The sequence below is a fragment of the Loxodonta africana genome, chromosome 7 (assembly GCF_030014295.1).
Source record: "Loxodonta africana isolate mLoxAfr1 chromosome 7, mLoxAfr1.hap2, whole genome shotgun sequence".
In the NCBI taxonomy this organism is placed as follows: domain Eukaryota; kingdom Metazoa; phylum Chordata; class Mammalia; order Proboscidea; family Elephantidae; genus Loxodonta; species Loxodonta africana.
In genome coordinates, this window is record NC_087348.1 from 73,823,237 (window position 1) to 73,835,613 (window position 12,377).

The 12,377-nt window shown below is 39.2% G+C and overlaps 1 protein-coding gene across 4 annotated transcripts in view; it reads right to left on the reverse strand.

Moving 5' to 3' along the window:
* ZNF143 (zinc finger protein 143) overlaps nt 1-12,377 on the reverse strand; it is a 69,707-nt gene that overhangs the window by 16,478 nt on the left and 40,852 nt on the right. For all 4 annotated transcript variants that reach the window (XM_064288452.1, XM_064288451.1, XM_064288453.1 and 1 more), the window contains exons 9-12: nt 11,643-11,718; nt 10,948-11,073; nt 7,655-7,834; nt 1,456-1,683 (exon numbers count right to left, since the gene is read on the reverse strand). In XM_064288452.1, coding sequence (XP_064144522.1) covers nt 1,456-1,683; nt 7,655-7,834; nt 10,948-11,073; nt 11,643-11,718 — 610 coding nt within the window. The remainder of the gene's footprint in view (nt 1-1,455; nt 1,684-7,654; nt 7,835-10,947; nt 11,074-11,642; nt 11,719-12,377) is intronic.

Genomic DNA, 12,377 nt, shown 5'->3' on the forward strand with positions numbered 1-12,377 from the left:
AGCAGTTTTAACAATACGTTTCCAGTGTTTTGGCTAGAAAATAATATAGCACTCAAGGCTGAAGGAATTCCTATTTTCTTACTATCACATGACCAACTCCTGAAAAGACAAATTAGGACTATTGTATAGGGAATCATTTGAGCAGGTAGTGATCTGTTCTTTCCATTCTTCTCCAACCAACTTTTTCCCCTAAATGATTTCCAAAGCTTCAATATCAGTTGTTAAAAATGAGAAAAGATGTTTTCTTTTAATTGTTAAAATTACTTCATTAAGGAAGTACTCAATGAAACTATAAGACAGCATGTCGTTTTCTGTTTTTTAAGAAAAATCTTTTTACTTTAGCTATTGATTTTCTGTTCAAGATGCTGAGTTATTTTACTGAAATCACATAATGTAATTCCCTAAATATTTTTCTAAGTGTTTATTTCCATTGAAATGAATGCTTTTAACTCCTACGTCACTACTGATAGCACCTGAATCAACAAAGCATATTTGAGAGTACTTCGCAGCTCTCGTGATTTAAGACCAATCCGCTTAACCCAGCTCTGAGGCCCTGAATGGTCTGGCTGGCCCCTGCCTTGCTCTCTAGCCACATTTCACACCACTCTTCCTGGCAGTCCCATGGCCATTGGCTAGGTTTCTTTCAGTCCCTCCAAATTACTTTGCTCTCTCCACCCTCAGGCTTTTTGCATGTGCCATTCCCTCTGTTTGGAATGTTCTCTTGTCTTTGTTCCCTGTTCCTGACCCCCGACGCCTGTCACCTGTTTCTTCACCTAGTTAACCCCATTCACCCTCTAGATTTCTGTTCAAAAATCACTTCCTCAGCAAAGCCTCCTCTGACTTCCCAGTGTAAATTAAGGTTACTTCTTCTGCATCCCAGAGGACCCATACCTTTCCTTGACAGCATTTACCCCAGATGTAAATAACACGTTTGCCTGATTATGTGATTACCATAAACTCCTTGAGGGGAGAGACAAAGTCTGCTTTACTCATGCCTGGAACAAAGGTGCTAAATACATATTTGTAAGTGAATGAATGAGAGTGAAAGAGAGAGAAAAAGAAAAAAAAAAAAAAAAAGGAAGAAAGAGAGAGGAAGGGAAAGAAAGAATAGGAGGGAAGGAAAGACGGAGAAAGGGGGAATGAAGAGTCAGCTAGAAGGGGCTACACACCGACCTTCTGTTAGGGATGACGGTATAATATGGGACTGGGTAAGGGTGATGGCTGAACAACATGATGAACATTAACTGTTACTGAACTGTACATGTGAAATGTCAAATGTTTTATTACCATATTAAAAAAAATGGGGGTGGGGCAAAAAGCAGTATCTGAAAGCATCAGTTCAAAATATTCTTAAAGTAAAACTTTATGACTTGAGAAAATGCCATGAATCATAAACTGTGTTCATAACTGCTGACTCACAAAAACAGAGAGGCAGACACTGGGCAGAACCCTCACCTGGGGGAGGCTCAAAGAAGGCTTCCTGCTCCTCCTCAATGGGCTCGGTGTCGTTGTGGGCCGTCCGCTTGTGCATAGCCAGCGTGGAGATCTGCTTGTACGTCTTCCCGCAGTGGTTACAGTTGTATGGTTTGGAGTGAGTGTGGACAACGTGGTGTTTGTACAGACTGGAATATTCTGTAAACCTTTTGTCACACCCAGGGACTGTGCAAACATATGGCTTTTCCCCTAAGTAAAGAACAGCACCCACAAAAATCAACTGTTAATATGAAGGCCATAATCATTCCATATACACCCCTGCCCCCTTCTAATGGTAAAAGTAAATAGTTGCCAAATCCCTTCCCTCCGGCATGAGGTAGCACACAAGAAAAGACTTCCTAACTATGATTTTGACTTGGCTCAAAAGGTAGTCTGTATCCTGACGGTTGTCCCTGTGATCCAAGTTATCACTTTTCCCTTAATTTCAAGGGATGAGAAAAGTTTAAGGACAGAGATGTTGCACAGTGTAAGCTTTGATGAGTCTATAATTTCTTGTTTCCTGTAACTATATAATTAAGATATCATTAATGATATTATGCTAATAAGGACAATAATACATGCGATTATTACTATAACTAATATAACTTAACCTAAGGATCTTAGAAGTATAATAAAAGACTTTTCTAAAAAGCCTATCAGATATAACTGGACACTTTGATATATCTAAAAGGATATACACGTTTCATATTAACCTCACTTCTTGCATCCAATCAAAAGCTATTGAGTATCCACTAAAAACGACTGGGCAATACAGAGGGAAGTAAAAACTCTTTCTTTCCATGAAACAACTTGAGAAACAATATAGGCAGTACATACATTTTTTTAGAACTTTTTATTATTGAAAATTTCAAACACATATGGAAGTGTAGAGAAATAATGTAATACACTCTCATGTTCCAATCACCAAACTTCAACAAAGATCGATTCATTGGCAATCTTGTTTCATTTCTTAACTACACATTTCTCCCGTCCCCCTACCCTGGCCTATTCTGAAACAGCTCCAGACAGCATTCCATTTTATCTGTAAATATTTCAGATTGTATATCTGAAAGATGGATTTTTAAAAAACACAAAATGTTAATCAGTGTGTTGAGGGAGGAGGGGGACCTAGACCCGAATATGAACTGGAAAGAATGAACCTGGAAAGAATGAACGTAACTGTAGTTTAAATGAATACTGTTAACCACATGGGGATGGAGTGGGGAGAAAGAACAAGTGACTCATGTACACAGTACCTGAATAATGTCCTCAAGTCTTGGCCAAGGTGAGAGGTGTGTGGGGTGAAGAATTAAAAACAAGTCTTCAATTCTTTTTAGTAGGTTTGTTTATTGAAGTAATATGAGTGAAGCAATTCTGAAAACTATTTTAGATGTAATAAAAGATTGAGCAAATGAGTAAATATGTCAATGCTGTTAGAAGTCAGAAGTCTCAATGTGGAAGATGAGATAATACAAACATGGAATGGGGGAAGAAACAAAGAACCCTGTGGGGATGGCCTGGAATTAGAGGTATTGTGTGAAGTCATGATTTCTAAAATATGTGTATGCATTTTATGTCTTAGTTTATTCTCATTCTAAGCCTTCCTTGGGTAATTCCATCTTTTCTCATGGTTCCAAACACAGTAAAACCACTGACAAAAAGCAAAACGTCCTGCTAATGTAAGCTGAAATGTACGTATTTGTATATACAGTAATTGGAGATTGCTTCTTGTTCCCCTGCCAGCAGTGGCGTCACTAGTGAAGCGCAGGGGGTGTGGACCACACCTGACGACACTGTCAGAGCGGCTGACACCAAAATGATTGCCTAGAAAATTTTTGTACAGTGTTTCAGCATAAATTATTTTCTATAAAAATATCCTTGTAGGTAGTTTTCACAACCAAAAAATTTTTCATAAGCCCAGTTTACATGTATCAATATACCTACAAGGCTAAAACTCTACGCTAATTTTACTTTTTGAACCTTCTAATGTGGTCTGGGAAAATTGGCGGTGTGGTCGTTAAGAGTCGCCAGTTCGAATCCAGCAGACACACCTTGGAAACCCTGTGGGGCAGTTCTACTTTGTCCTACAGGGTCGCTATGAGTCGGAATCGACTCATCAGCAATGGGTTTGGGTTTTTTTTATCGGTGGTCTGGTCAGAGCTGTCATTACTACCCAATTGCAATGATGCTTTGAATCACATGGTTTTGTCTGCACGTGCTACAAGCACATTGTTGTTTTCACTGCTGCCGGTTTGTAGTTACTGATTTTGTCAAATATTCTGGTGTTTTTAGCTACAATATTGTAATTACCATGGGGGGTGACACCATGAGTTACTGCGCTGGGTGACACCAACCCTAGTGACGCTACCGCTGCCTAGTTCCCATTCTCGCTCGGAGCAGGGCAGGATAATGTGGATGGTTCTAGGGGAGATGTGGTGAGGGCAAGTCCAGGCAGGGTTGTCAGGCAATGTTAACTCAGAAAATCGTCTCCATTGATATTTAGGCCAGGGCAGACAACCACCACCAGGTGGCACCAAACCACCGTCAATACATGAATGGATTTGGATTGTGCTTTTGAGCTGCCTGCTGGCTAGCTGCATAGCCTCACCCGGGGCGTTTGATTAACCTCACAAGAATGGACTGTATTTTACATTGCTGAATCTTTGGACACCACCTATAGCATTACAGTGGGCATTTACTGTATCATCTACTTGATGATCATTAACCAGTCTTTTCTTCTAGCCAAGATCTATGGGAAAAGATCGAAGTTGTCAAAGATTTCATTTTACTTGGATCCGTAATCAACACGCATGGAAGCAGCAGTCAAGAAATCAAAAGAGGTGAGAGCAACTAGGAGTATATAGCAAGGTGTATATAACTTTTTGTATGAGAGACTGAGTTGTAAACTTTCACTTAAAGGGCAATAAAAATTAAAAAAAAGAAATCAAAAGACGCATTGCATTGGGCAAATCTGCTGCAAAGACCTCTTTAAAGCGTTGAAAAGCAAAGATGTCACCTTGAAGACTAAGGTGCACCTGACCCAATCCATGTTGTTTTCAATTGCCTCCTATTGATGATGAATAAAGATCGAAGAATTGACGCCTTTGAACTGTGGTGTTACAGAAGAATACTGAATATACCATGGACTGCCAAAAGAATGAACAAATCTGTCTTGGGAGAAGTACAACCAGAATGCTCCTGAGAAGCAAGGATGGCGAGACTGTCTCACAAACCTTGGACATGTTGTCAGGAGGAATCAGTCCCTGGAGAAGGACATCATACTTGGTAAAATAGAGGGTCAGCGGAAAAGAGGAAGACCCTCAATGAGGTGGATTGACACAGTGGCTGCAACGATGGACTTAAGCATAACAACTATTGTGAGGATGGCGCAGGACCTGGCAGTGTTTCGTTCTATTGTACACAGGGTCACTATGATTCAGAACTGACTCGATGGCACCTAACAACAACAAGATCTACTTCTTGGGTCAGACCAACATTTATAACTACCGGCTGTCTCTCTATAAGGAGCCCTGGTGGTACAGTGGTTAAATGCTTGGCTGCTAACCCAAAGGTCAGCAGTTTGATTCCACCAGCTGCTCTAGGGGAGAAAGATGTGGAAGTCTGCTTCCATAAAAATTACAGCCTTGGAAACCCTATGGGGCAATTCTACTCTGTTCTACAGGGTCACCATGAGTTGGAATTGACTTGACAGCAACAGGTTTACTGTCCCAATATCAATGATTCTCAACCACATCTATATATAAAATACCTGGGGAATTTTTAATATATACTATTCCCAAGCCTTACTCCAGGCCAATTATGTCAGAATCTTTGCAGATTCTTGGGAGTTGGTGTATTTTAAAATATGCAGTCATATTTGAGAACACTGCTCTACCTGGATGTCGCACAGACATCAGTATGGCCAAACTTAATGTAGGCATCCTTCTTACTGGAATCTAATTTGCCCTGTACAACATGTTGAATGGTAAACTCTCAGATAATGAACCTAATTCCATTACTTTAAGTGAGAAAAATAATATTTCCCTAGTCCATCTAAAAACCCCAGCCAATTTCTCCAAATATCACAAAAAGGCTCTTAAGCACCAGTGTTATGATCCAAGTTTGTCTGTATAATACAAACCACTTCAAACACAATTACCTAATTATTTAATATCCAATTAACTCATTAGTGGCTATATGTTTGTATGCAATACACAGTGATACTGTAGAGTATTGAATAGGAATTGTTTTCTTTCTACACTCCAAACATACTATAATTAAAAAATGAAATATCTTAAAGATACAAAATGAATACAAGTTTTAATAGCAAAATATAATTTTTTCTTCTAATCTATGGTCTTTTCTAGCCCTCTTAGGTTTTCAAAGCCTTTTCCACTTTCTTAGAAGACACTTTAACTTAATAATATAGGGAAGACGTTAACGATAATGTGTAATACACTTATACAATGTAAGCACGATATAGCTGTATCACAAATATGACTTCGGTGCTTTCTATGTCCTTTCGCTCAGACTTACAAATAACTTACCATTTTTTCCTTGCATGGAAAAATGCATGCACATGTGAATTCATTATAGTGGGCTTTCAATTTGCATCACAAATATTGAGTAAAAATTTCCCAAATCATTATAGCAAACACACAGATAATAATAGTTCAGATGGTGAGGTGATGCCCGGACATCTGTATCTTCCCTTTCCAACCTGCTTATCCCCAACTGACCACTATCACCCAACCTATCATTCAAGCTAGAATCCCTCCTCTTTATTCCCAATGATTAACTTGGTCACAAGATCCTTGTCAATATCTCTTTAATGCCTTTCATTTGTATCCTTCTCCATCTCACTCCCCTTAAATATTCTAACAACCTGTAACTGGTCTCTTTAACCTTTCTATGTTCTTATTGGCTGAGTGATTTTCTAAAACTACAAATTTGCTTTAAATCCTCTTAAAGCTTCTCCTCTGGCCACAGCAGATCTCAAACTTGTTAATGTACTCTTTTCAAAAGAAAGGGATTGTTGCAGGTCTCTGAAAATATTCCAAAGATTCCCCCAGGGGTCTGTTGTGGAATGCAGCCTGCGAAACACTGACTTAAGCAGCTGAAGTCCCATTCTGGGAAAATGTCATTCATTTGTGAACTATCACCACTCTTAACACCAGTAAGAAAAACAATATATTAAAAAAAATGCTTGTAACTTCGTGGCTCAAGTAGACACATGAGACTATGTGGGCGACTCCTGCCTGGTGGCGAGACGAGAAGGAAGAGGGGTACAGGAGCTGGGTGAATGGACACGAGGAATGCAGGTTGGAGAGGAGGAATGTGCTGTCTCATTAAGGGGAGAGCAGCTGGGAGTGCATGGTGGGGCGGGTATGGCTTTTTGTATGAGAGACTGACTTGATTTGTAAACTTTCACCTAAGGCACAATAAATAAATTAAAAAAAAATTATTGTAAAACTCATGTACATTCTGCCCTACCCTTCCACCATCCCCCTTTCTACATCCACAGACCACTCCTCCCACTCTGCCCAACAGGCTCCACAGCACCTGGTTTATGAAACATCCTTAGTGCACCAACATGGCCCCTGCCTAATCCTCCAACTTCACTTCATACCACCCTTCGACCTGTGTTCCACGCTCCAGTCACATGGAACCACCCACTGTTCTCCTCATAAGTCATGTTTTTCATACCTTTGTGCTTTTAACTGTAACATTCCCCCTGCCAAATAATCCCTTCCGTCTACCTAGCAATCTTCAGAACTCAATCTAAAAGTCAAATTCCTTTGTAGAGTCTTCCCTGAATGCTTCTTCCATTCCTTAGAGATGGCTGCTCCCCTCTCTGCTCCCACAGCAGCTTGTTCATGTAACGGGGTATACTCTGCAGCAACTGTGTGTCTGCTATCTCTCTCCCCAGTTACAATGCCCTTGACAATGTCTTATCCATCTCTATATCTCTGATTCCTGGCAGTAGATGGTCAATAACTGTTTGGGGAGAAAACGATGCATGAATACTAAGGTAAAATTTTTTAAGTTGTTTGGTTCTTCTCCACCATGCCAAGTGATAGGAAGAGGAAAGAGATTAGCAGGAAAAAGTTAGAGAAAGAGGCAAGAGTTAAATTAAACCATGACAGACAGAAGACGAACATCAGAAATCAGGGACTATTACCTGTGTGTATTCGCACATGGTTTTTATAATTGGTTGCACTGGCAAATGCTCTCCCACATCCTGGCTCTGTGCAGTAATAAGGTCTTTCTCCTGTATGTGTCCTAATATGCACTTTCCTGATATTTGATGTTGTAAAGGATCGACCACAGCCTTCAAAGGGACATTTAAAGGGCCTTTCTCCTGAAAACACAAAGGGAAATAAATTAGACTGTACAAAAATACATTGAAAATTAAAATGTCTTATCCTTCAATTCTCCCTAGGATTATGCTCAAGACTCTAGCTTCCCTTTCAAGATGTTCTCCTCCTCCCCCATAAACAGCATCCTCCATTCCAAACTTAAAATTGACATAGGAAAACCTAAATGGTATTCAAAAGTCATCGCTTGATTATATGAATCTTAAAGATGGAATTATCCAGATGGGCATATAAAAAAATGAGCTGAGAAAAGCAGAGAAAGAAATATAGGGAAAAAAAGCTTTCAAGCAGCCATCCAAGCACAACAACTGATCTCTTTTTGCCTGGAAAAACAGAGGAAGAAGGAGAGTCAACAACAGGAGGAGGACACGGGATGTGTGGCTAACTGCCTCCATGAACAGCTGCTTCCTTTGCCAGGAGACCAGAAGAACTGGATGGTGCCCAGCTACCATTACTGAACATTTTGATCAAAGATTCCACAGAAGAATCGTGATCAAAAGGGGGAAAATACAAAACAGAATTTCAAATTCTCTTGGACTCCAGACTTCCTAGAGCCATGAAGGTTGAATCAATCTCTGCAAATATTTCCCTGAGATAATCTTTAAAACTTAAACCAAAAATATCCCCTGAAGTCTTCTTAAAACCAAATAACAGTTTAACTTAACTAGTAAAAATGCCTTGAGCATTATGCTCTTTTAAGAACTATCTATTATGGGATCAAACTGACAACAGCAACTCAAAAGATTGGATAAGAACCTTAAAACCAAACCAAACCCATTTCCATCTAGTCCACCAACTCACTGCGACCCTATAGAGGGCAAGTGAATTTATGTTAACGTGGGATGAACAACTCAGAAAAGGGGGGTGAGAATGGTTATGCAACTTGAAGAATGTAATCAATGTCACTAAATGGTACATGTAGAAACCCTTGAACTGGTGTATGTTTTTCTGTGTATATTTCAACAATAAAATAAATAAAATTGAAAAAATATACATGAAAGGAATATAAATTAAAAATAGAGTAAAGAACAAGAATTAAGTTAGAACAACTCTAACTAAAACCAAACCCATTGCCATTAAGTTGACTTCAACTCATGGCCACCCCATGTGTTAGAGCAGAACTGCTCCACAGGGTTTTCTTGGCAATAATCTTTACGGAAGCAGATCACCAGGTCTTTCTTCTGTAGCACCACTGGGTGGGTTAGAATTGCCAATCTTTTGGTTAACAGGCAAGCACACACCATTTGCACCACCCAAGGACCTTTTTAGAACAACCCCAGAATCCCCTAAAAGCTTATCTCCTACTTATTTACTCTATAATACCTTGAAGAAAAATAATTTTTGGCCTTTTTTTAATCTAGTGTCTAGGCTATAATGTGCATCAAAAATACTTGCTGAATATATTACCTTTCTTATAACCTAAGCTTATGAAAAAGTCTACTGTGCCTACCACAGTCCTTCCTTTATATTTGCTTCACATAACCTCAGGACCCAAGAGGCTGTTAAACTGGAAGGAAGTGGCCTCTGCTTTTTTTTTCCATGTGCACTTTTCTAAAATGTGCTTAAATTTACAAAAAATTTCTGGGACAGAAAAAAAAAATCTCTCTCTCAACAGATATATTTACCTACAAATAAGTTTGAGGTTTGTTATTTTTTTCTTTTGGCCAAGTGACGTTATTATTTTCCTGTTGGTGGAAACCATTCTGAAAGATTTCTGCCCTCAGGTATAAAATCATTAAAAAATGAGCAGGAATCTTTGATGCTTTCCTTGTCAGAACATTGGTCAATAGGCCAACCTAAGAAAAGTCTCATCTCCTCTCTGGGTCTAGATGAGTTCTAGTCTTCCCAGCCCTGACATACTACAAGGAATCAATAATTCTAACAATTTTCATTGTACTATAAATTGTACTAATCTGACTGTAGCACTTTGCTTTGTTTTTACACTGAAATCACCTGTGTTTGTAATAGAAACCCTTTACTCAATCCAACATTACACCAAAGAAAATACCCATGATTTAAAAATTGATATATGAACATGTGGTTTGCTGAGTGAGTGCCATCAAACAAATCACAATTCTAACATTTTTGATAAAATATTAATGATACTAAGATTATTGGTTTTATATAGATTTTATATAACAAGTTGGCTTTATGTAACAGATCCAAATAGAATTCAAAGGCGTCTGAAAACATCTGTTGCTGATAAGATGGAAAAAAATATGTATGTGGGTGAAATGGAAGCAGAGACAATTTTGTTCCTGAACACTGTAAAGCAAAGCCAATTTGGGATCACATCTGAACTAACGGTTAAAATGGCGGAAAGAACCTCCCACGGAAATTTGCTAAACTATTTCAGAATACTTATCAGTACAGCATTTGAGGGCAAAGTTAACATACCATGTTTAAAAACATCTGTATCAAAACCCCAAACTAGATTATCTTATGCTATATTACTCAGTCAACAATGTATAATAGCACATCTTATCAAAATTTTCTGAAATTCTCCAAAGTTTGATCCAAAGCAAATAATTACCTTTCTAATATCAATCCCACAAATAATCAAATATTAGGGGGAGAGGGGAAGAGAAAGGGAAGGAAGAGATGGAGAGGGAGACAAGGCAATTTAAAGGGGAGAAGAGGTGATCACAAAGAAACAACAAATCTTTCTTTCTGTGGGGCTGTTAGGGGTTCAGATACTTTCTTTAGCAGCTGCCTGACACAGAAGAAGCAATACTAAACTGGGAAGGAATTCGGTGCCTTACACATTGTGGTCTTAGTTCAGCTCCTAATTAGATGTGTAATCCTAGGTAAATAACCTTGTTGCTCAAACAATTCCTAAAAACTGAGAGTTGACAGCCTAGAGTCATTGTTCCTAATCTTTTCTGGGATGTGGACCCTTTTGAGAATCTAACAAAACCAGACCCTTGCCCTGCAAAGAAGCATGTATGCACACACAGCCAAGTGCAAGACATTTCAGGAGTTTAAGAGACACGCTGATTGTGACCCCCGAAAACTTTTCCAGAGACTACCTCCCCAATCCTCTTCCTTCAAATTAAGAGCTCCTGGCCTTCACGTGGTCCTCTGTTTACACCAGTACCTGTATGAGTTCTGATATGTTTCTGTAGATCTCCTGAAGTTTTGAAAGATTTAGTACAATTATCTTCTGAACACCGATATGGCTTTTCTCCTGTATGAGTTCTGACATGACTTTTTAATCCATAACCTTTAAGAAAATTTTAAAAGAAATTTAATTCCATTTAATTTATCCCTCTAAACATGCACATTTTAACTAAGGTATTTACTATATAACAATATTTTGAAAAATATAGTAAACACCAAGGATATAACACTAGGCATACAACGGAATAACTACTATAGACATTGTTTACAACTCATGGAAGACTTGAAAAAGCTTAAAGTAGAATCAAGACATAGAATAAGGAATGGGACAGAAGTCAGGAGGCCTGGTACCAGTCCTGGCTCTGCTGGATGTGTATTTGGACAAGCCCATCCCATGCTAAGTCCCAGGTTCCCATGGTTCCCTAAAATCTGTCCCTAAGAAGGCAGAGTGTGGAGTGAAAAGCAACAAAGTAGGCGGAAATAGGTCTCAGGAGAAAAATGAGAATAGAGAGAGAGGATTAGAGCAAAGCAGGACAAGGCAGGTAATGGAGAGACTGAAAAACTGATCATGTGTTTCTGAGTCAGACAAAGCAAGGGTTAGTTCCTGCCTCTGGCCCGTCTCCACTCAGCCCCTAAGTAGAACCAAGAAACAAAGACAATTCATGTTTTTACCTGTTGCAAATGCTTTCCCACAGCCAGAATGCTCACACTGATAAGGCCGGTCCCCTGTGTGTGACCTCTCATGGACCTGTTGTTAAAACAGAGACATGACTGTAGTTTCTTTACGTATCCCTCGGGTACGTGTTTCAGCACAGACCTTTTTTTTTCCCTCTCACTGCTGAGTTATTTTGTTGTTTGTATCTTTAAAACACAAGAATTAGCTTTTCACAAAACCTACAACCCAGCAATGCTCAATATAGATCTAAATGTTATATATGAAGAAATATCACTTTAAATAAGGAACAGGAACATTTGAAGTTTAAGTTTTTCTGAAGTGGTCAAAGGTGTTGGTATGAAATATTGGCATGATGAGAAGCAGCAGCAGAGCGTAGGCAGAGGCTACAGTATGGGCTAAGAGTGTGGAGGCTGCCGTGAGAGGGGCCTAGATTTGAGCCATGGCTTAACTACTGACTTGCAGTGTGGCCACAGGAACTTACCTTCTCTAAGCCTCCAAGTCCTTTCTGTAAAGCGGGGACTTAAGAGTATCTACCTTAGAGGGTTGCTGTGAGAAATTAATAATGACAATGGACAACACCTACTGACCCCTTCCCATGTAACAGGCTACTCGTCAGTACTTCACACGTACAGCATTAACTTATTCAATCCTTACAACAATCCTATGAAGGAGGTACTTTTATCATCCATTTTACAGATGATGAAAATGAGGTCAAAGAGGTCAAGGAACAC